The 25,806-nt window shown below is 38.5% G+C and overlaps 1 protein-coding gene across 3 annotated transcripts in view; it reads right to left on the bottom strand.

Moving 5' to 3' along the window:
* The window catches only part of GRM1 (glutamate metabotropic receptor 1), a 328,195-nt gene that overhangs the window by 32,225 nt on the left and 270,164 nt on the right, over window positions 1-25,806 (bottom strand). For all 3 annotated transcript variants that reach the window (XM_054570078.1, XM_054570080.1, XM_054570079.1), the window contains exons 5-8: window positions 23,986-24,232; window positions 19,346-19,514; window positions 8,987-9,113; window positions 1,107-2,037 (exon numbers count right to left, since the gene is read on the bottom strand). In XM_054570078.1, coding sequence (XP_054426053.1) covers window positions 1,107-2,037; window positions 8,987-9,113; window positions 19,346-19,514; window positions 23,986-24,232 — 1,474 coding nt within the window. The remainder of the gene's footprint in view (window positions 1-1,106; window positions 2,038-8,986; window positions 9,114-19,345; window positions 19,515-23,985; window positions 24,233-25,806) is intronic.

The following is a 25,806-nucleotide window of genomic DNA, read 5'->3' as shown; positions in this document are numbered from 1 at the left end:
GGAGAAATATAACAGCCACCCCCTTTATCTTCCTGGTTTGTTCAGGTAAATGGAATAGTTATAAAAAAAAAGTGTATGTTAAAATAATTACTTTTATAATTTTTTATTTTAAAGGATTATTTCAACAGCACAATTAACACTGTTAATGGGAAAATTCCTTAACTTCTGGACAATTCAATTTTCTTTAGAACTTTAGGCATCCATGTCATTTTCAAAATTGTTAATTTGAAATGTTTGTTATATGAAATTTGTTTCGTGGGTCACAGAAAACGATGACTCATGCAAAATTTAACATATGCTTTTTTGCAACACAGAGTCAGGAGGAAGATAGGAAAGCATTTATTATACAAACTTGTCAAAAAATTGGCAAAATAGAATAATCTGGACTTTGATGTTGACACTGACTCTCATGTTTAGGGCTTATCACCTTTAACTGGTTCTTATTTCTTTTGGTACTTTATGGGTAGGAAACCATTCTGACCATAGCCTTGAAGTAGAGATAGCTCAATTTATGTGCCACATTATAGAACATCTTTATTACAACATGCATTAAAGTTCAATAAATAAGAGGGACATGATTTGAGAATTGCTTAAAGGAACTTATTTCAGGACATACTTGGTGCTCAGTTGCAGCCAAACTTCGAAAAATTTCCCCAATTGCTTAATTTCCTTCCTCTCTTCCCAAATTAGTAATGATGTGGCTCTAGAGTGACAATAAATCAGAAAAGATCTTCAACCATGGTCTAAACTAAAAATCAGAACTAGAGCTTGCATCCCTGACCCAGACCTCCAAGAGGTATTGGTGCTAAGCAACTTTGAGAGAGAGAGAGGGCCCACGTGAAAGGAAAAAATTGTTGGCAGAACAGAAGCTGCAGATTCTAGGTCAGATGAAGATACGATCAGCTGGCTGTTGCTTCATGCTCCTGGCTCTTTCAAGGGAATGAAAACAAGAAGACATTTCTACTCCAACACAATGGAAGATTAGAAAAAAAAAGAGAAAAGATTAAGAAAGAAAATAAAAAACATTGGGGAAAGTGAAGATAAAATTTAATCAATAGAAACAAAGAAAGGAGAGGGGAGAAAACAAAGTGGGTCAGATTACTCACTTGGCATTCCCTGCCCCTGGCTTCTTTCTTCGGAAAATGTTGAGGAAGGTGTTGGAGCGGCAGGGCAGCTTGCCGTCGCCGACGTGCATGCGGACTACATCAGAGGTGGTGAAGGCACTGCGGACGTTCCTCTCGGGCTTGGCAATAATGATGTACATCTTGGGAGTGAACATGCACCCCAGGGCCACCGTTACACTGAGGCTCACTGCAAAGCAGGTAGTGATGATCTTGTAGTTGCTCCCAAAGTATATGGGCACAAAAGCCAGCCAGATGATACAGGTGGTATACATGGTGAAAGCGATATATTTGGCCTCATTGAAGTTGGCGGGCACGTTGCGGGTCTTGAAGGCATAATAGGTACAGCTCATGATGAGGAGTCCATTGTAGCCCAAAGGGGCCACCACGCCCAGGTTGCTGGTATTGCAGATAAGGTAGACTTCCTTGATACTTGGGTATGACAGAATGGGCATGGGGGGCTCCATGATGAATAAGGTCACCACCAGGGTTAGCTGCACACTAATCAGAATTGAGGCAATGATCACCTGGGCCCAGGCGCTCATGAACCTGGGCTTCCGGGTGCAGATCTTCTTCTTGCTGCCAGCTAGGATGCGCGCAATGCGATTGGTTTTGGTCACTAAAGCAGAGTAGCACATGGCAGAAGAGAGGCCAACCAGGAGGCGCTGGAGGTAGCAGGATGTGGTGGTCGGTTTGGCAATGAGAGTGAAAGGGCACACGTAACCGAGGAAGATGCCAGCGAGGATAATGTAGCAGAGCTCTCGACTAGAAGACTTGACCACTGGTGTGTCCCGGTATAGCACAAAGATGAGCGTGACAAACACGGTAACGAGGATGCCCAGGCAGGAAAAGGCGATGGCTATGATGGATTCTATATTGCTCCACTCAAGGTAGCGGACAGGAATGGGTTCACAGCCTGTGAAGGGAAAAGTAGTTTTAAAATGAATCCAAGATTTCTGCTGCTCAGTAATAACAGTGCTTTCTAGTCACCAGAGGCATAGCTAAACTCACACACTCCATCTTATTAAGATGACTTACGTCATCTTAATGCTTTTTAAAAATGCTATACTCTTACACAAATAAAAATACATCTTTGTTTTCTCTGGACAATCATGTTTCCAAACTTAATTGTATGACAATCCTAATGTGACATACTTGAGCCTGTAAAAATAATCTTTTTTCCAACACTAGCATCATACAAGGATGACACTCTGTGGGTGATACTTGATTCTACAGTTTCAGAAAGAGAAAGAAAAAGAAGGAAATTCAACTATGTTTCTGAAGAAGGGTAAATGGTGAGAATGTATTGGATAAGTTAGTAAGAAATAAACTAATAAAACTTTTATTTTTATGTAACTAGTGTCTAGTGGTACATTCGGCTCACAGACAAGCACTTTCTTGGCCAGCATTGTTTTAAACATAAATTTCACTCAAATTCTCTAGAAGCATCCACATTCTCCTGTTTACCAAATATTATATTATTCATTTTAAGTCTCACCCTTTTAATTATGTATGATCTGTATGTGACATCTGAGCTCCTCTTAATTATCAGCTCCTGATAGACATACCAAAGAATAATGACATCTCGCCTCACCCATCTCTTGGAAAAAGAGACAGAGCTGTGTTCCTAAAAGCCTGGCTTATCTTTGCTTTGAGATGAAGGATAAAATCTGTTTGTATTTCACACACAGAGAAAAATGTCTCAGGTCCTGGAGACAACTCCTTAACAGAATTTTGTGTTTTGTCTATGCCAGTATTTTCCAAATTGTTAGAATATAAACATGTCCATAAATTTAGGAGGAAACACTGTTCTGTAGGCATGGTAACAAGGAACCATGAGGACCTATTTTAAACCTGTTCAGTCAATCTGCAACAACACCTCTCAGTGAACATGCTTTTGCATGCCAACCAATCAGTATCAGCACTTGCTTCTGATAATCACCCAATCAGGAACAGACTTATATTTAATAAATGAATGCCAGCCATTCAAAAGCACAAACTCTTGACTGATCATAATGGCCTCTCTCTCTTGTCTGTCAGGGATTTGTTTATGTGCAAGTCTCAATCTCTTCCTGGAATAACTTCTGTTTCCTATAAAATCTCACATTTTAACCTTAAATCTTCTCATTTCCTTGATAAAGTTTAGAAAGATGAGTAGATAGATAGAAAGAATAACAATGGCCATTAAGGAGAATTTTTGATATGACACAATCAAAAAAATTAAAATATTTAAAAAGGGTTTGTAGACAAATTAGAAAATAAAATACTAAATAGTCAATATTAAGCTTCTTAATTGACATACTGAGATTGTAAAGTAAAATTCAAATTCCAAAGTAGTCCTTGTGAAGGCCTTGGTAACCTTCTGAAAGCAACCCTTTACATTTCACTTTGACTATGTAACTTTATCTGAATTTTCAAATAAACTATTCTGTCTTCAGAGTTTTCATCAGAAAAGAATACCATATTTTAAATTTGTAGAACACAACTCAGATCTATGAAAGTTGAATTAAGTCTGTGAGCCAAATTAAGAGCTATAATTAATGGTTTTCCTAAATTTCAGAGATAGAAGGAAAACATTTTCTGCAAAAGTCAGGAGTTTTATTAAGTACTTATTGTCCCACATTACAGATTTGTACCAATTAATTCAATTAATTGTTAGCCTCATGGAAGAAAATGTTTAAAAGCAGGAGATTAGAAAAGAAAAGATTTAGATAACCCAGTAGTGTAAAATTTTAAAGATAAAAGTAAAAAATACATTACATAAGGCAATTTCAGATGCTTTTTTAAGTAAAGATTCAAAATTATAAACTAAATAAAGAGGAAAGATAGACTTTAGGCACCCTTCAAAGAATTCTGGGGTGGACTCCACAACTGACATAGGAAGAACCATATCTTCTCTTCTTATAAATAGGCTCAAATCTGAATTAGAGAAATCAAGCCAGAGAGTGATATTAAAATAAAAAATTACTGACTCATAAATATTCTATATGTGACTAGACATTTTGATAGAGCATAAAGATAAATAAACTAAAAATTAGTGTAATTATGAATCTTTAGGTAAAACAATAAAAAAGAACCTCTATTCTCTATGATTTGGGAGACTATAGACAAAAAAAATCTATAAAACTGCAAACAAAAGTGTCATATATAGAACCAATGTTCCACATTAGCCAAAGCTCAGAAGGACAGCTGCTTAAAATTTGTCCAATAAGTTAACATCATGGAAGACATTGGCACCAAAGAACCCGTGTTCTTCCTCTGAACTTCCAAGGGAAGCAACATTTTCCTATTGGTAAAGGTGCCTTTGTGTCTACCAATAACCTCACTATTAATAGCACATCAGATACCTTGATTTAATAAAACTATTCAAACAGTGAAAAAATTGTAATGTGCTAGAAGGGGAAACAAGTATTCTTGTGTTGTAACGGTAGCAGTTTGTCATAACACCTCAAAACAATATACCTACGATTTCACTGTGATTGTTTTATCTCTTGTGAAGATCCTTGATTATTTTCCTTGTGTGGAAACTGGGCTTTTCAATGGCAATCCAGGACAACCCAAAATAGTGCCTCATAGGGATTCAAACTGAACATTTACATTTTGAATAATCTTCCTAAAGTATTTCTTCTTTTTTCTTTCTTCTTCTCCTTTTCTTCCTCCTCCTCCTTCTTCTTACTCTTTTTTCTTTTTTTAAATTTTTTAAAAATTTTCTTAGACATCCTAAATTTGAGAATCACTAGCTTTGATATCTTTTGGGAATTAGTTATAATATCCGTATTGTCCATAGATGTAATACAACATGTAATGTACTTTGTTGTGCTGTTTGGAGGTTTGCAGAGAAGAGTTGTCCAACCACCAGGTGTATTTGGAGATTCCAAGTCTTGAAGAGGTTGAGGTAACCTTCAAAATGTTTGAGGAGCCTACCTGATCCTCAGCATCCAAATGGAGAAGATATTCTGGGAGTAGTGCATACTATATTTAGAGATTGAGAACTTAAGAACCTGACAGTTTCATTGTAGAGTTGACCCAGAGAATCCAGAGCCATCAGACAAGTCAGTTTTCTTCAAGCAGACTATAAATTACTTGGCAAAATCTAAGAGAAGTGGTAATGACTCTGGCCTGACGACCAGGGATTATTTCTAATTTTCGAAACAAATTGTGGCTCACCCATAGAATCCAAACACATTGGAAGAAGCTAAAATTTACTATTGGACTTCTTTTCCCTCAGGTAAAGACAAACTTAATATGAATCAAAAAATTTAAAAAAGGCCACAATTATTTTACTCAAAGTATCTTGGGCATTTACTAACATTTACAGTAATTCTTCATGATTACCTAAGGTTTCATTGAGATGTGTTTTTTAATGTTCTTACATTAATATGAATTACATACAAGGTAAAATTCTATTTATTATTCAATATTCAACTCAAATGTCTCTTCTCTGGGAAAAATAATGGCTTTTTAATTCTGTGTTCATGTGACATTTTTCAAATATCCCTATTATAGGACCTATATCATAATTAACTGTTTACATGTCTAGTTTTTTATGAATCTCATTCTCCATGATACAAACCTTGCTTCATTCACCCATATGTCCCCAGTTGCTAAAAAAAAAAAGACCTGGCATTAAGCAGATGGCCACGTATAATATAAAATTAAATAAATGAGTAGATAGTATAAGAGATCACAGCAAATATTTCAATGAAGAAAAATAGTTAAAGTTAGTTAATTTCTATAATTAAGTATTTTGTATTTCTAATGATTAAATTTAGTGTAGTCTGGCTTTCTGAGGAACTCTCTTATACTGTTTGACTTTTTAAAAGAAATAAGTAGCATTTGATTACATATAATTGGCTTACGAATTGTTAAACTACTGTTAACATATATTATGGCAGAAGCGATCCCTGTTTATGCATTATAAAAAATAAAGTATAAAATTTAAATGCTGAATTAAAATGTACATTTTTCCCAAAAAGAAAATATGAGAAACTTATTAGCAGATTTAGAAATCATTTCCTCTAGGAAATATACCAATTTTTCTTCATAGCCAAAAACCATATGCTGATAAAAACAAAAACTCACTTCAAAACGTGTATTTATTCATTAATATTAGAGTCTTTGAAGCATACATGGAAAGTAGCTATCTCATAATTTTAAACATATCTTGACAAACTCTATCTTCAATAAAAAACACCATTTCCCAAAAAAGAATAATTTTGCAAGTTAACTAAAATTTAGTAAAAAAAAAAAATCTATGCATGAAAATAAAATACCTAGTTAAAGGCAATGCATTATTCCTCTGAGTTTTTCTACTGATTTTTGCTATTCTCTGCAGGATTTTTTTTTAAACAACTACTGCTGCCATGACAACCACCACCACCTCATTGCCATGTGCTGCGCCCTTGCTCTGAGCCTGACACAGCACAAAATAAGTGGCAAATGAGATCTCAGTTTCCATCATGGATAAGAGCAAAGGGGTAAGAAACAACAGATGGCAATTAACAGTAAGTATAAAGGAGTGTGAGAGCTATTCTAAACGATCCTAAATATAAGATCTGCAAAGTAATCTGGGTAGATGAGACACTTGCCTGTTGTTAGATAAAGGCAGTCTGAGCTGTTGCTTGGCCCAACTCATTTGAATATTAAAGTGACCATTGTACATGTGAAGGATGGTAGTAGATTACATTCTTTACAAGGATAATTGCCTTCATATTCATCTGTTTATAGTCAAGGATGATATTTTTATATTTACGAAGTCAAAGTGCCCTAATCAACGGTGGTGATCATTTGTCAGTGGGCAGATAACATACCCATGATGGAAGATCTCTACTGGACAAAAATATGTTAAACTACTGTTAACATATATTATGGCAGAAGCGATCCCTGTTTATGCATTATAAAAAATAAAGTATAAAATTTAAATGCTGACAAAAAAAATCTTTCAGTTTCATTATTATAACATGCTAGATCATTTTTAAAATTTATTTTTGTATTTTAATATTTTAAAATAGGATAGAAATTCTTTTTCATTTATGAGTTAAGCCCCGGTTAATGTGAAAATGGAGCAGTAAGAAAAGCTTGGAGAAGCTCCACAAAAAGTAGACAAGAGAAAAAACTGCTGTACCCAAAAGCCGGGGCTTTTGACTTCTAAGGTCAACCTGTAGAAGAAGCCAGTTTTGTCTTTGACTCTCTTAGTCAGCGGTGGTCTCAGTCCAGTAGCAGATTCGACCGACTATGAAGTCAAACCCAGTGCTCAAGCCCTGTGGTGATCTAAGGGGACCTGCTTACTCAAGACAAAAAGGCCCAGTGAGCAGCACACACCATGAAGGAGGATAAAAGTGTGAAGAGAGACACAGAATGAGTGGGGGATGGCATGTGTCCAAAAAGAGGTTGGAAAAGTTTTTCCAAGCCAGTCCACCGCACACAGCCACGAGATTGGCGGCACAGTGGGAGAGCATTAGAACCCAGGACAAAGGTCCCGGATTCTCATGGTGGCTTCTTTATTAACCAACTGCATTGACCTAGATGAACTTGAGTGAGTCCCTTCTTTTTAATTCTCTCAAAAGAACAAATATTTATTAAGAAGCTATTATAGTCAAGGCTGTTTCTGTAAGGATGGGACAGGAAATAAGTGCCTCGGAATCTGCTGGGTCCCATCTCAGAACAGGTGAATAAGAATCTCTGCAGGTGGGTAATTCCTGGGTAATTTTTAGGCTCATAAAGTTGAGAACAAGTTTTTAGCTAGAGAATAAAAAGATGAATGAGATACAATTTATACCTTCAAAAATATCCTGATAGGATTTCCTTTTCTTTAAAAAGCTCTTTGTACTAGGTGATTTCTCAAATATGTCTGGTTCTCATTTTAGTACATTTTCTTCTAACAGCATTAACATTTTACAAAGTACTCTCACTTAATAAGTATCATTTTAATTATGTGGACTGGTTCTACCAACCCAGCCATTTTTGATGGGCCTTGAATAAATCACGTAATTTCTTAGTTTTATATTCTTATTTGGAAACAAGTGAAAAAGGGAACAATAATCAGGAATGTTACCCCTCTCCCTGCCCCCTAGTGATTTTCATCAATAGCCAGGAAGGCACAGGATCAGCTGTCAGTGAACAGGTCTCTGCACCTTCTGTGGTGACCTTGGGCATGCAAATAGGCCTCCCTTGGCTTCTGTTTCCTTTTTCAAATGAAGGGTTAGATTACTCAGAGGACAAACTTTCCATGGCCCTATTACCCTTAAAATCTGGGCAAAGTACTTGTGAAATACCTCTCCTGTTGTAAAGCAGGGACTGTGAAAAACAAAATAAAGATACCTGAACATTGTTCTTAGGAAACAGGTAAACTCACATAATCCATCCATATGAGTCCCATTGATTTTACTAGTGGATCATCTTTGTTTTGGTGCAAATATGAATTCAAGTAATTAGAAATAGCTTCAAATAAAATTTTAAAACAGCAACAAGACTATTGGTACACCAGAATACCCTTTTTTGTTTTTTTTTAAATTTAATCTTTATTGTATTTTTTCCACTGCAATTTTGTCCCTTTATATCCCCCTGTCCGGCAATCACCACACTGTTAACCATGTCCATGAGTCCTTTTTCCTTTTTGCTCAGTCCCTCCCCACCCTAATCTCCCCCTGCTGAATACCCTTTCAATACATTTTTATAAAGTTTAAATAAACTTTCCTTTTAGTGTAGATCATGGGAAATTTGTCAGAGGTTTGTGTATACTCTTTGACAGGAGAGTTAGAGAACGCACCCTGTAAATGAACATCAAAAAAGGCACGAGCTAACTGCTCACATTTTAAACACTGCGTCCTTTGGAAAGGCCACCACTCAAAGACAAGGTTCCCTACCTGTGAGATCTGCATTGGGCCACCAGCCCAAGTCACAGGCTTTGCAGGTGAACTCATCTTGCACATATTCGTTCTCCTTACAGGCTGTGCAAATCCAGCAACAGCTCACCTCTCCTTTCCGTATGACCTGCAACAGAGAGAGTTCATACCCCTGAGGATGGTTTCTCCAGAATGCCTTCTCTTTCAGATTGGGACTTGTTTTCACACTGTCATGAAAAAGTAACTTTTCAAAAAATTCTATTTGCTGAAGACGATTAAGTGCATAGATTGAAATATACCTAGTTACCTTCGAGTTCAGATGTGAATTTCAATTCACTGCATGCTGGATTTGGAGGTTTTTCAATAATAATTAAAAATTTGTTTAATAAAGATAATTGACTACATTATCTCATAGAGTTAAAAATGAAACAGTTGAATTTTATCCTTATTTATAGTACTATGTATTAATTATTCTCAGAAAGTACGATAAAAATGCAGCTTTCTTCTCTGAAAGAATAAGAAATGTTTATACACAAAAGTTTATATGTAATAAAACCTTAATAATTCATAAAAATTGAGGAATCATGGAATTTTTGTTATAATTATGAAAACATGAGCAACTTTTTATACATAACAACAGAATGATGGCAAAGAAAGTATAGCCCTGTTCTTGCCTTGTTACTTGCTCTAGTGAATTTAAGAGATCACATAAACTGTTGGAAGAAAAATTGCTAGTCCAAAATTCCTGAAGAATTGCTTATTATCTGAGCAGTTTAAACTTTCTCCCATTTTCAGATTGTTTGGTAAGCACTTTTTCCCCTTACACAATGCAAAAATAAACATCAAAACACACTGCATTTAAAGTAAGTTTCTTATAAACAACACATAATTAGACCTTGCTTTCATCTTCAGTCTGACAATTTCTGCCTTTCCATTGATGTGCTCAGTACATTTACATTTATTATAATCACTGGTGTAGCTGGATATGAATCAATCATCTCTTTTTTCTGTATGTCTCATCTGCCCTTTGTTTCCTTTTCCTTGTTTTCTGGCTTCTTTTGGAATGAACTTTTTTGGCTTTTCATTTTATCCCTAAAATTGGCATACTCGCTAAACCTCTGTGTTGTTTTTGTGGCTGTTGTAGGATCGAAAATACACATCATTAACTTATCACAGTCTACATTCAAATACTATTATACAACTTAATGTACATTGTGAGATTCCTACAATATATTTCTATTTCCCCCTTCTACTGGGTGTTGTTTTAGTACATTTTACTTACACATATTTTATAACCCCCTGTGAGAATTATTTTTGCTTTAAATGATCATTTTTGAAATATGTTTTTGAAGCAAGAAAAAAATTATTTTTTTATATTTACCCAAATATCTATATGCTATAATCTTCTTCACCCTAAAGAACATTCTCTGCCATTTATTGTAGTGCTGATGTGAGAATTAAGACTTCTTGTACCCTTTAAAAGTCTTTATTTTGGCTTAATTTTTGAAAAAAAACTATTTTCACTTAGTAGGAAAGTTTAATTTGACAGTTTTTCCCCCCTTCTTTTTAGCACTTTATGCCATTCCATTGTCCTTGGAAATATATCTAGGTTGAAAGATTTTTTTCCTTTTACCACGTTAAAGATGTTGTTCCTTCCTGGCCTTGTGTATGGTTTCTGAGCAGTCTGCCACAATTCTGACTTTGTTTTTCTGCATCCAACAGAACTTTTCACTGTGGCTTATATTAGGATTTTCTTTTTATCCCTGGTTTTTAGCAATTTTATATCTTCTTTGTGTTCAACTTTTTTGGGATTTGTTAAGCTTCATGGATTTGGGTTTATAGTTTCATTTTATCTGAATATTTTTCAATTTATTATTTCTTTAAAATTTTTTTCTGGCCTGTCTCCTGTCCTTTTGGGTCTCTGATTATACTTCTAACATACCTCTCGACTGTACTCTGCAAGTTGCTGAGAGTCTGTTCATTTTTTTTAACTTTGTTTTCCCTCTATGTGTCTCATTTGCCTATTTTTTATTGTTATGTTTTTAAATTTACTGATTTTTACATGTATAATATCTAATATCTGTTAATCCCATTCACTGAAATATTATTTTTTCTATATTTTAGTTTTCATTGTATAAACCCCATCTTGTATTTTTTATATTTCTATTTGCCTTGTCATGATATTCATGCTTGCTTTACATCATTTAGTATGTACTTAAAGTAGATATTTTAATACCTTTGACTGCTAATTACATCATCAATGTAATTTCTGGGACTATTTCTATTGTTTGATTTTTATTTTGGTAGTGTGTCATTTTTTCTGACTTTATCATATGCCTCAATTTTTTTTGACCAGATGCTGACCATGGTATACATAAGGTACAGAGTGCTGGAGTCTTTTTTTTGAAGTATTGCCCTTTGTTCTGGTGGACAGCTAAGCTACTTGTGGCTAAATTTGAATCTTGTTTTTAACCTTTTAGAGAAAATCTACAGTAGTCTCTACTTTATGAATGGTGTACACTCATTATTAAGGTATGACCCCTCTGGGCCTTCAACAAGGTAGCTCCACTCTGGCTGGAGAAGACTGGGACCATTCCTGGCTCCACGTGGGCTCTGGGGATCCAGCTCCATAGTCATTGTTCTTTGTTTTGACATTTGAATAATTCTATCTTAACTCTAATTTATGTTTTAATCTCCCCCAAATTATAAATATTTATGATTATTTTTATTTTTTATATCAGTCATACCCACAGACATTTTTTGTACTATACACTCACTCAAACACTGAATAAAGTATTTTTTTCATTTTTTTTCCCAGAGGAAAACACTGAAAATGAAGCTCTGAATCATGATACAAGTTTTGATATTTCACAGAAACTGCCTTTGAAGGGCCAAGGCTCACAGAGGCACAGGACCTGTTGATTCTTTTCACATCCGGTGCTAGACTTATTAGTGAGACCAGGAGACCTGCTGCTACACACAATGCTGTGATTCAATTACATATGCTCTGTAGTAGTCTTAAAGTATTTATGCCATGGGAAATCAAGTGTTCACTTTATGACTAAGCTTCTGAAGTGATTTGTAATGGATTTTTAGAATTAAGGTTTTATTTTTAAAAAAAGGAAGAAAGGAAATAGCATCAAGAGATGTAATGAAGGAAAGATAGCTATAAATCAAAGGAAACAGGAAAAGTTTTCTTCAAAGGGAAATACTAGAGAGACTAAACAGGATAGAGAAACTGGGTCTTCCCTAATTAGGGCTACAGGAGAGTCAGCTGTGGGAGAAATCAGCCCTGCCCTCCTGCATCCCCACAGCACCCTTGGCGGGAGCTGAGAAAACAGTCAACTCTAATTGCTGGTATGTCTTTCCCCAGCTTCACTACGAGTTTCTCAGAAGAAGGGACCGTGTTTAAGTTTCCTTTGCATTCACAGTGCTGGCATAGTTCTTGGCACATATTAATTACTCGATAACATATATGAAAGACAAGAGGGAAATAATATAGAATATGATGTAAAGAGAAGGAATGGAAATAGAGAATTCAAAGAGAATAAAAAATAAGAAAAAAACTGAAGAGAGCCTTGTAAGAACTAAATAAAAATATCAACTTAGGGAAATCCTACATTGTAGATCTATTAGAGGAAAAATATAATAGTAATGGTATAGGAATGTCAAAATGATCACAGGAGTAGGCGTATCTCGCGTGGCTATGTGCTAGGCACCCTGTACAGAATGACACAGAATTACACCCTATGGGATGAAGTTAATCATGTGCATTTTTCAGTTAGAAAGGAGCTTCAGAAGGGATTAGTACATTGTGCAAATCTCAGCCATGTTATCTCCAGTTACTTCCAAGAGTTAGGCTCTTCCTAGTGTAATAATGGCTGTCAGGGTGATGGCATGTTATACTGAGAAAATGCAGATATACACGGTCTGGCAGAAGTAAGGCCTGTTTGAGTGTGATTGGTAGGGTAATAATATGGGTGGAAGAATTTATAGTTTTAATTTGAACGTTTCACCTAAAATGCCATATGGTGTGCCTGAGTGTGATATTGTTATGTTACAGAATTACATGCTTATGATTTTGTAATAAAATATTTTTTTAATAAAAAAGGGATGTTTTTTGTGCTGGACCCTGTATATTCACTTAATCAACCTTTATTAGGTTGCCCAGTATGCCAGACATGGTGCGATGTATGGGGACAAGTAGATGAAAAGACCTGGTCACTGAGGTTAAAAAGCTCAGAATCTAACAGTGGCTTAAGTACACTGCTAGAAGGAAGAATGAAATGCTTATACAGAAAACATACATTTAAATGTTTATTTAAACATTCATTCATTCATTTATTCACTAATTCATTTGCAGTGTGTGTTAGAGTGCCTACAGTGTGCTAGAAACTCTGTGTAACGTAGAAATGATCAGTGAACAAAACAGATAATATCACCATCCTTAGGGAGTTATCCTTCTAGAGAAAGGCTTTGAGAAAAGTGCAGCAAGAAAGAGGAATAAGGTTCAGGACAGGGACCAAGGTGAGGCAAGTGTAGCACCTAAGAACCACATTTAAAGAGGAATGCACCTTTCAGGTTGAGCAAGTACCAATCCTGCACTTTCAGGACCTTGAGAGAGAGTGCTTCCTTAAAATCTGTGCCCTTGGTACCTCACTTGCCCCACGTTGGCTCTAGTCCTGACAGGGAGGTACCTGGAACAGGGAGTTGCAATTTTGCATATGGTGGTCAGAAAAGGTCCCACTAAGACACTGTCATTTGAATAAAGACTTGAGAGAGGCAAAGAGAGTCTACCTTGAATGTATCTGGTGGAAGGGTATCCTAGGCAGCGGGGACAGCTGGAGCAAAGACCAGGTAGTAAGAGTACCTTGTGTAGCCCTACCCTTGCCTTCCTCCTCTACTCTTCTGTCTGAATGTTACATCTCAAAATGTTGACTTAGAAGAGTAAATGAGCTCTGCCCCTACAACTGCCGCCCCCAACACACAGCAGCCCTGCCCCACTCCTGCCCACTCTCATGTGATTCAGCGGCAGCTGCTATAGGCACCTGTCCCCCAAAGTGGTGGACAGGCTGGGTATGAGGCTAAGGTGACCGCCAAAATGTTCAGTGGCCAAGAGACCAAAACATGAGAAGTGAAGAGGTAGGTATTTCTGAGTAGTTATGGATAAACCCATGATAATTCCATAGAACTTCTCATTATGACCAGTGCTTGCCAAGTTTCCTCCTCATCAGAAAAACTATGGTAATTTCATATTTATACATGCACAGCAAAATACAAAAAAAAAAGCTGTTTTGTCTTCTATTTTTTTTTCAAAATTTTAGCCAATATGTTTTTAGTAGCTGGGGCAGATCACATCATCATTATGTTATTTTAGGCTTCTCAAATGAGGATTTTTTTTTTTACATTCTTGTGGACAATTTGTATTAAGAACCTGCCATTCTGATGTGGAGCTTAGAAAATATTGCTTAATGGAGGAACCACATCATTGTTTCACTGTTTGCTAAAATGGTAACATTAACTACAATTTAAATGAGTAGTTCGCTTTAATTCACAAAAAGAGAAGGTTGAGATGTTTGGGACAGTTATAGTTGATGATATTATTGCTAACTTTCTTAGCTGGTCTTATGGCTATGTGAGAATTGTCCTTATTCTTAAAGAACATAAGTTGAGGTGCGAAGGTATGAAGCTCTGCAATATTTGTACTCCCCCTTTTAAATAGTTCAGGGAAAAAATAGTTAACCTAATTCCGAAGTTTATAGTTTGTAAGGTATGTGTAACTGGGCTTTCTCCCACATGTGTAAGGTTTATTTTACTACATGACAATATAACATCTGCAATGAGGAACTGTTTATGATATATTCCATGTTCCCTTAATGTCCCCAAAGTTCTGTCAGACTGGTCAGGTGAGAATAGTAGAAAGTAGTGATTTTCTTCATTTTCTACACCCAAACTCTCAGCCCCAGTCTTCAACTTGAAGTGAAGAATCCAAATACAAACTTAGGGGAAAAAACATAGAAGAGAGAGGGGAAAAGCAAGAATAGGAGGTGGTGAAGCAACCTGCGGGACCCCTTTCCTCGACTTCTCTCCCGTCACCCTGTCTCTATCACACGCTCCCGACCACCTTTACAAATGTTTCCTTCATTCCAGATTCTGTTCCCTCTGCATTTTAAATGGGGACCTCTGCTTGTAATGTTACTGTGAATTATTGAAAACATAAGGCTTTGTCATGAAGATCTGCATGTGTAGGAAACCTGCCAGTTCCTATCACGAAAGATAGTGGAGCAACAGGTGGCTGTGGGCCGCTCAGAGCTTTGGGTGGGCTCTGAGCCCAGCACTGGCACTTTCTACCGAGAACACTTGGAGCAAGTGACTCAGCCCCTCTGCGCCTCTGACTCCTCATTGATAAATTGGGGGCGATAGGATCTGCTTTAAAATGGTTGTTTCAGGGGGTAACTGGAATGATGATATCTGCAAAACATTACTGTATCTGCAGAAGAATATGCTCGAGGATTGTTGGTCCTTGGCCTCCATGGCCTCCTTTCTTTTTTTCACCGTCCCCTCCTTTGCCTTCCCACCCCTTCTCCACAGCAAGGAGAACAGCAGGAGGCCTGGTACAGGAGAATGGCACACGTGCTGGCACTTGCTGTTCTCTTGCAGGTCCACTGTGCACATTTTGTGTGCTGCTTCAGATTCTCTTCACCTAAGCAGTCTCTTAGGCCCATGGCCATGGGCTCTTGGAGAGTTCTGGACACTTCTGTGGCCCTACATCAGCCTTCCTCACTGTTGCCTCACCTTCTGCCCTCTCCAGCTGTCTCTCCCATGAAACAGGCCCTGGATTCCAGAACCACCAGCATTGCATTCAGCCCAGCAGGAGTCCAGACCAGACTACATGGGACCCACCAAGGCTTTCTCTCCCCTTACTGCTTCCATGTAACAGAACATGGATCGTGGCTTCCCCAGAAGCTGCCTACAGGGGTCAGGGGATGCTACTTCCAGTGAGCAAACTTTTAGCACAGCAAGCAGAAAATAGAACAGGTGCATGCATACGCCTGTCCTTTTTATTCAATAGATAGTCCAAGTAGTCTTTCCAGAGATCTCTGTGGGGCTGAGAGCCTAGTGGTGCTCAGTGAAAGAGCATCCTGCTCAATAATGCATCATGTTTTTGTCAGTTGTGGTGCATTCCCATCCTCCCTGCCTCACTTCCCTTTTCTTTTCAGGGCCGCTTCTCTGGGATTCTACCTCCCAATAATGCGTCAGCCCTTAAGCCTTGCTCAGTTTCAAGTGTTCAAGAAAACCTGAGCTAAGTACCTGTGAACAACATTGACCAGGCTCTCTGGCCAACTGTCTTCTGGATGAGGTTAGCAAAATAGAAGGATCCAGTGGGACAGCCAAGAGAAGCAGAAAGGAGAAGCTCAGATATCCTCTAGTACCCTAGTTCAGAGGGCATCTCGGGTAGCAGCTAAGATTTTGCCAAGTCCTTCTGGCCTGGAGGTAAGAATGATTCTTGCTGTTGCTCATCTGTGAGTCGCCTCAGGGTCTCCTCTTACTTTTATAGCTACCTCTTATTACTAAATTCCTTCTATCGCTCTACCTGGTGTGGACTCTTTTTTTTTTTTTCCAGACTGAACTGTAACATAACTAATATAACAAGAGATAATGCAAAGTTTGATTTTATTTCCCTGTGTTTGTGGTATAGCTAAAGTCAACTTCTGCTTCTATAAGATATTTTATTTATATTTCTAAAAATAACACTAAGAAAACTGGAATTTTAATGGCTTCAAAGGCAATTACCATAAGATATGTCCATGGGCTATCATAAAAAATATCAAATAATGATTTTAGCACTTTAAACGGCATTTGTTATTTGAAATAAATACTCCTTTCCTAAAGGTTATGTTTCTCAGTTAATACAAATCCAAGCCCTACCATCACCTTGTAAGCTGCCTCTCTCCCACCTTTGCAATGGCTACCAAGAGACCTGTCTGTGTGCATTTTGGGCCTAGAAGGTGGCTAATTGGTCATGTAAGGAAAAATAGAAGCGCCATGATTCAGAACATGAGATTCATCTCTTCTCCAGGTGCTCCTTTTCTCCTGCAGGGCACACAGTATTTCTAAAGTGGGCCCCCAGAACATTTGCTTTGATAGCAAATGCTCTGTAACAGCTGAGCAATGGTTAGTGAAATCTCCCCAAATAACACTGCACGCACGTAAAGCAAACGTGACGCCAGAAACACTGCAGTGTCTAGGCACAGATGTCTGCGGCCAGCCTTTCCTCTGAACCTACGCAGGGAAAGGCCCTTCCTGGGGAATGTACACCGAGTAGAAGCCTCCATTCACAGCTGGCCAGTGACCAGAGGAACAGGAGGGAATTGTTAAAGGGAGTTGGAATTCTGTGAATCTTTGGGATAATTTGTTTTCTCTTGCCAGGGACTCCCCCCCCCCACCCCCCCCACCCCCGCTTATACTCTGCAAAAAGTCAACTTGGTAGTGCTAGAAACTGTTTCACAACAATTGTCTTATGTAAGACAGACTCTGTGCTACCCCCTGGGCTGGAAAGGGGACCTGAGCCAAACATGTGACATCCTTTGGGTCGCGGTACTCCATGAACTCAGGGTTTCTGTACTGTCTTCATCATATGACTTTAGGGCTCGGGTGTCCTGTTTTCTCCACCATCCAGAAAAGAAGATGAATGCAGAATCTAGTTTCCTGGTATCTTGAGGCAACAGTCAATGGGATTCTGGGGCCTCTGGATTTCAGAAGATCTATTCCTACATACCACATGACAGTCTCATGCGGAAGAATTTCATCAGGATAAGAATCAAAATGCACCGGGGAGAAGCAGCGTCAACACTCCCTACTCACGCAGCGGCTTGGCTGCAGCCGTGCTCACACAACGGAAATACTTGGGCACTGAGAGGAAGCTAGTGGTACCTTTAAGCCTCCTGAATACCCCATACTATGGGAGTCCTTTAGGACCCCTTGCCCAAATCTCCCCATGATTTAACAATTTAAGGATTAACCGTGGGCATGACAGGTGGCCTCCAACACCCTGTCACTGCACGAGAATGGAGCTGATTCTAATTGGTGAGTTGTCATGACAATTACTAAATATTTTTAACATCACTTTTGTGGAGAAGGCACAGATACCCAAAGGGTGAATTGTCTCGGAAGTTTGCTTCATCTCGAAGCAGCTGGTTTCCCTGAGAGGCTGCATCCGTCAGGACAGCTTTTGTCAGCTGCCGAAAAATGTTGCAGGTGACACATCATCCACCTTGTGTGACCAGGAGAGATAAGGCTTTTCTGGTTTCCAACGCTTCTGCACATGACTAGATTCTTGCCCTAAGACACTTAGGTGTCCTTCGTCCCTTGTGTGGGTAGTCCCCCAGCCCCTCAGATGGCACAGAGTCATGGCCATAGCTGCGTGGTGACAGAGCCAGAGCCACGTACAGCATCTACTCCAGCTCCAGCTGTGCTGAGTGACATTGACTTGATAGCCTTGTCTGTTCCCAGAGATGAATCACAGAAAATTAGAGGCGGACAGACCCATTAGGTCGTTTAATCTACACTGTTGTTGCCGGCTCACAATCACCCCTATACTCCGTTTCCCAGTGCATCATCCAGTTTGATTTCAAATAGCAGGGGATACAGAGAGGGCTGTTTCTTTGACATTTTCACTGAGAATTCTTGCTCACACATCCAACTAAATGCTCAATATTTGATGTTTATTTACTTTATTTTATGATTACAGCAATATCATGGTTATTCACTTGCCCCAAGCTGTAATAAATAAATAAATAAATAAATAAATAAATAAATAAATAAATAAATAAATAAAAAGCATCTGAAAATAATTAGAAAGTGAGGAATCTCTCTTGACTAGCAAACACCAGTTTCAGGAAAAATCAAAGAACTTGGTGGAGAAATGATAAGCAGTGCCTCTGCGTTACCTCGTTTCAACTTCTTTTATTTTAGTTTTATGCTTATTTAGCATTGTTCAGCTTCTGCTTTCATTAACAACAGCTAGAACTATGACTAAGCAGCACCATTGGTTTGAGTTTCCAGGTTTACTTCTGTTTCAATTTTTAAATCGGATTATTCGTCCCCTTGCTTTCTATATTGTATTTAAAATTCTGCCTCATTATTGTGATTTAATTAAAGAATATTCTAAATATTCTAATGGTTTCCCTACTCCATGTCCTAATCTTTCTTTGTTTTTCTTTTTCAAATTTAACTAACCACAAGCATAAAAAGAATAAGCCTGGTCCATTGTTTCTGGACAGTCTTGTCTAAGAAAAATATCTGTGTGTTTTTTATTTATGTCCGGGCAGAAGGCTTCTTCATGAATACCACCCAAGAACACATTCGTGGCCAACTTACCTTAATTTGTCCCTTCAAGCAAGGCTCACTGCACACAGACCGTACCATTCCACTCTTGTTCATCTGGATTTTGTAGTCATCAATGTTCAACACCCCTTCGTGCCAGGTTCCCACGTGTACGTAGTCATAGCGATTAGCTTCAGTGTACTGAAGATTCATGATATCATACCTACAAAGAAAACAGTGTGTGTGTCTTGGAGAATATGGACATAATGTAGAAAACAAAGAATTTTGGTAAATATAGAATAATAGAGAGAAGGGAGATAAAACTTAGAATCATCCCATGTCCTAACACCAGCTACTGTCAATATTTTAGCTTATTTGAAATGTTTCCTCTGATTTTCCAAAATGTGTATTCTATTCTCAGTTTCTGTGTTTCATCCATATTTGCTTAAGAATATAGTACTCATGTTTTCTCAATGCTTATTTTCCAGAACAATAATTCTATGTGTCTATGTGTGCTGAGTTGATCATCTCTTCCAAATCATTATTCACTATGTTTTTGTTCAAACAAGTAACAAGTCTTGGGAACATTAATTTCTTAACTTGATTTCTTTTATTCCAATTTTTTTTTTTACATTCAGTTGCCATTTTTATTACTCTGGGTTGATAGAGGTGAATTTCATCAAGTTTGAAGCCTATTTTACATGCTATTAGAGCAAGAAATCTGAGGCATGTATCTTTAATTAGCAAGGATGTTGGGAACTTAACATCTTGAGCATTGACATTTAAACTGGTCTCGCCCCTGGTTAGGGCAAACATTTCAGTGATTTCAAATGCCACAATGCTACGCACAGAAAAAGCTACACTTAGAAATCTTTGCTGCAGCTGGAGTGTGTTCTGGGGCCTCGTTATTTCCCCATGGGCAGTGGAGAGCATTCCCCAGTGCGGTGGAAACAGTACAGGACTTGGCATTGAAATGTGTAAGCTGGAATCCCTTTTCTAACTTTTTAACAGTAGGTTAAACCACTTAGGAATGTCACTAAACTCCTTAAGGATCATGGATTTCTTGTGGGGATTTATTAACATAAGGTATGTAAAAAACTATTTCACAATTGGAGCAAAGGCTTATGTAGAAAGCAATATCAATATATCATTCACATGTGTATTTCTATGAGCACCTTAAAACACTCTGGTTATTTCCATTACTGCAAGAAAACTGGAGAACATCTTTGCATTGGCATAGCTATTTGTCTCCCAGTCATTGAAAATTCTCTGGCATCCTTCAATCTTCTCTGCATGTTGTTATTTACCCCAAGTAAATTATAGCTCATGTGGCAGTTTCCCGGAAACGAAGGCCAGGCTCTCCCTCTGACTCTGCAAAGTGGGACTGTTTCCTGCGGTGCCCGTACAGGGTTTCCACCCTCCTGCGCTAGGGTGTCAGAGGCATTGCCCTTGACCCAAAGAAATAAATGGCAATTAACCAACACAAATTTCTCTTCTTCAGCTCTTCCACTTCCTCCCAATTCCCCCTCCTAATCCATCCTGGAATTCTTTCTAAACCTGATTCAGACTCAGAATCCTCCTCAGCCCAGCACTCCAGGAAACTACTACCAATCAACCTTCATTGGTGTCTGAAACCTATTGCCTTAGTTCCTGCTCTTCACGTGCAAATACACTTTGTCTACCCAAAGGGTAGCTAGTGGTTTCTTCACATCCAGATTCTGGCAATTTCCATAAATAACAACTCCCTAAAGGGAAAAGGGAGACTCTGAGAGAATGAAGGATGTTTTTTCCTTACTTTTTCAGGTGAATAAAACTTACCTAGAGTTTCATTTCTTGACTCTTCTGACTTTTGGCTACTAGCAGGTCCCTATTCTCTCGATTGCTAAGACATACCAGGATGTTCTTCAGAGTGGCTGCCTAAGCGATATCCATGGGGCTATTAACTGTGGGCTGATGGTTCATACTCATTCTACTGATCAATGATACTAATCTACACCTCCAATAGTTTTCCATTTTAAACTCATAGCACCTGCTGTGAACGTTCACTAGGAACAGTTTTCTTTTTCACTTCCTTTAATTTTTATGTTTTTCTCCATATTACATCATTAAATCTTATGTACTTTCCATGAAGGCTTAAATGTGATGCTAGCTTTAGAGTCCATTTTTCCTATAAATTAGTTTTCTAAGACTTTTTTTTCCGACTTCTTCATTTGCTCTTCAAAGAAAAGATATCAGTTCACACTTTATTAGCATGTAGAAACTGAAAACTCACAATATTTAGGTATGAAAACACATTTTGAAAAAGTCCCCAAAGCCATAGGAAAAAAAAATACTGAAAGACACCAAGGGAAAAGGGCTGACTTACTACAGAGAGGCCATCGCCTTGGCTGTGTGAGCGACAGACACGGGACGCAGCTCTTCTCGGCTGGTCCAGGTCCCTTCTTGGCACATTGGCATTGACTTGGAATATCCTCATACTGTAAATTATAACTTTACAATGTCTTCTCAATCATCAAGTTTCTGTGACATGATGGTTAACTAAAATAACTACAAGAGGAGCCGAAAGCTTGGGTGGTGTTATAACAGGAAATGAAAGCAGAGGGAAGTGGTTGAAATAGAAATTGATCACAAATAAAGATGACCAATTGTTTTTTAATAAAGGAAGTGTTTTTTAAAGACTTTATTTGTTTATTTTTAGAGAGAGGGGATGGGAGGGAGAAAGAGAAGGAGAAAAACATCAATGTGTAGTTGTCTCTTGCACGCCTCCAACTGGGGACCAGGCCTGCAACCCAGGCATGTGCCTGCCCTGTCTGGGAATTGAACTGGTGACCCTGTGGTCCACAGGCTGGCACTCACTGGGCCACATCAGCCAGGGTTGAAGATGATTAATTTCAAACACGAGGAAATGATCCTTGAAAAGGGACCCAGGGGAAGGCTCATGATTTAAGTATGTAATTAAAGATGGAGAAGAAAGCTAAAATTGTGTGCCAAAATTTTGGATAATTTACCTATGGAGTGTCTAAAATGCATCTGGCCCTGTGCCGGGCACATTGGGTATGTTATCTTATAGAGTCATGCAGGGAGGTTTCCATTCTAAATCTGACCCTTTACAGAGCTTAGTTCCCAGTGGAACCCAGCATTATACCAATGGGTTTAAAGGGGAGAGTGGTGGTCTGAACCTCAGACCCACCAGTGTTACTTCCTTCTGGTGTCACTTCCCAAGGCACTCCGCACCTGCAGGCTTTCCATGTGTCCATGTGTCCGGACCCTCGATCATTTCATCCATCTCACTCACATTTTCCCCTAAACCTGCTCCCACCTAATGGAAGCTTAGAAGGAATCTAATAAACTCATGGTTTAATTGCTGACAATTGTTTACATAAATTGTCTTTCCTAGAGCTGTTGGATTTTAACAAGGAGAATCTGCTTGGGCCTCTCAAGGCACTCTCCAAATGTAGAGCTTTAAGCTTACATGAAAAGAAGAGATATGTGGAGACTTATTTGGGGTCTCTTACAGTAGTCTCTCCCAAACTGTCTTACAGTTCCTTTGAAATGACATTAAGAATGCTGCCAGCAGCCTTGCCTAATTTTAGGATGAGCTAAAAGGCAGAGTGATGTGGCAAAAAGACTACAAGCCTCAGACTCAGAATGCACTGCTTCCATCAGCTACTCTTGGAGTGATTTTAGGTAAGTTTCTTAGTTTCTCTGACACTGAGTGTTATCCGCTGTGAAAAAGGGAAGTGGTATGCTTGTAGCAGTGAGGATTAAATGACTGGATGTTCCATTCTAACACAGCATATGCTTTCCTAAAATCTCTCTTTCTGCAAAATCATCTACTGAAAGATAGTGCTTACGAGGAAAAAAAAAAAAAAAAGGATTGTGGGCACACTGTGCAGCAGCCAAGCTGAGAGCCTTTTTCCTTCCTGTTGCAAGTCTGAATTCCTATTTCACTCTTCTGATTATGCCTGGTCTCAGAAAATTCACATAAACACAACTATTCTTTATACTGACATCATTCTCCATGTACCAATGAAATATGAGCTAACTAGCATTTTAAAACAAAGTGTTGCAGAATAGACTAAATATAAAATGACTTGGGGAAAAATATATATATTAGGTATATTTCATTTTCCTCTCCTTCTTGATTAATTCTATGGAAGCCCTAGCGACTCAATACCAGAAAGAAAATTCTTCCCCTTCTGTTCCAGGCAGAATATAAGTTAGCCTGAGAATAAAGGATACCTGTGCGTGACTTTATTGTCTTCATACATTAAGCTCTAAGCAGGTGTGATACTAAAATATTTGACAACCTGTATCGCCTTGTACCAATCAATCAGAAAGCACCTCTGGCCTGGCCCCTGCAGAGCCAGGGAGGGCTCCGCTGGTTAGTTGTAATCTCCTGAGTTCCCTGGACTTGCAGGGTGGTCCCAGGCATCCTGGGGAAAGGGATAGAGTGAGAGCCGGGGAGAGGTGGAGTACTGGCAGGAGGCAGGACTGGGAGAGTTTGCAATAAGTCTTGCTATGTTTTAAAATGTAATTTCCATCTAACATTAGCCTTGTCTCTTTAGCTTTCTAGTTGTATCTGTGCTCATGACACCCAGAAACCACGGAACCAAAGGGAGCCAGTGTCACCAGCCATCTGGCTCAGGGAGGCTCACAGGTTATTTGATCCAGTATGAGAAAGACAGCTTTACCTTCCAGGAGCGTCCCCTTTCTCATCAAACCACACCTCCTCTCCAGACACACCGATGAATGTGGACTTGATGAGGAAGTCCAGGAGTTTCCTGCCATCGATGGGCTTCATGGCATCGCAGAGGCCCACGTGGCCGGGGCAGAGGGCATGGTGCATGTTTTGCAGCCCGTGGGCCATGGCATAGATGGCGTTGATGACAAAGCCCATCTTGCTGTCCTGGACGTAGTTTTCTTCTAAGCTTTCATTGCCTGTAACATAAAAACAGACGGCTGTCCAGGTTGCAGTAATGGAGTCTAGGCCTGCGTATATAATTCTCAAATGCTTTTCAAGGCTGGAAAGCCAAGCTCACCTGTTCAAGCTTTGTGACTAGCTCTAGTATATTCTGCCTGCAAATAGTTCATTCAGTTTTATCTTCTAAATTCAATAATGGTTTTATAACACATAAGACAGATTCCATAGAGGTGAAAACTGGAAAAAAAATATTTTTCTAATATTGCAAGGAAATCTTTAAGGAGCAATGGGAATAACTATTATTACCTCTTGGCTAACAGAGGCTTATATTAAAATTCTCCCTGTATTGCGGTACTGGAAAAATATTTTTGATATCCTCCATAAAAATCTGCAATCCATAGTAAATCAATTTATATATTACTTAAACCTTGATATTTTCTTTGGGTGATATCCAGGGCCACAAAAAACCCTGATTAAGACGAAGGGCTAGATAATGTAAATCTCTTCTTATACATGAATGGCAGTACAAAAATATTTGAATCAGATTTACTAATTGTTAGAAACAGGTAAAATATTTCTTGATGGAAGAGTCATACTACACATTTTAGCCTTTAGCTTTTAGCCATAAGCGGTGAATATGAAAAACACTGCAATCATTTGTACCTCTGTCACAGGTGATCAAAGGGTCCCCAGTTACCAAGCAGTTTCATGAGACTAGTATTGCATTATACAAGGTCTGACACAAATAATGCCCCCTTTTTATTACAAACTCTTTTATTACAAAATCATAAGCATGTAATTGTGTAACACAACAGCATCACACTCAAGCACACTACATGATGTTTTAGGTGAAATGTTCAAATTAAAACTATAAATTCTTCCACCCATATTATTACACTACCAACCACATTCAAGCAGGTGTTACTTCTGCCAGACCCTGTATATGAGCTCAGCTGGAGAGTCTCAACCTCAACACCTAACAAATGGATGAGAAATTCTGGGATCAATTAGGTTTCTGATATAAAAGTAACAGGTTTGGAAAACAAAATGAATTCGGATGGAACACACCACTGGCATAGTTCAGAGATTTTGTCCTTTTTCCCAGAAATTTGCTTCTCTCTGCAGTGAGCTTTTCCCACCCCCGTGGCTGACAGTGAGGAAGGGTCTATGCATTGTGTGGTCCAGGCGCTGGAAGGCAAGAAAGTCAAGAGAGTTCATCTGCATGTGGGTTGAGAAAGACATAAGGCTTCTGGCACCCCAGCCAGCTGACCTTTTTGTTCCTGCCTCAACAGATCACTGGACACTAAGGTTCCTGGACAGGAGAACAGCATAAAGTATAAAGGGAGTTAGAGAGCTTGGAGTGTTTAAAAGAAATGGTAAAGAGTGTTGACTTTGTTGTTGAGCTTAAGCTGAATAAGACATTTGTAAAGAATTTTATTTAAAGGTTAATCTATTTAGATAAAGTTGAAAATGTGAAAAAGATATATGTTAACCTTTCCAAGAGTGATGTACCCAAAATACCCAGGCCAGGTGAAGAGGGGAACAATTTCAATTTTAACCTATCTTCAGCCGTTGCTTAATAGGAAATTGT

This window comes from Pteronotus mesoamericanus, unplaced genomic scaffold (assembly GCF_021234165.1).
Source record: "Pteronotus mesoamericanus isolate MK-2021 breed Mesoamerican mustached bat unplaced genomic scaffold, CSHL_Meso_final contig_20, whole genome shotgun sequence".
In the NCBI taxonomy this organism is placed as follows: domain Eukaryota; kingdom Metazoa; phylum Chordata; class Mammalia; order Chiroptera; family Mormoopidae; genus Pteronotus; species Pteronotus mesoamericanus.
Note: the sequence above shows the minus strand (reverse complement) of the source record. Positions and strands in the feature narration are given on the sequence as shown.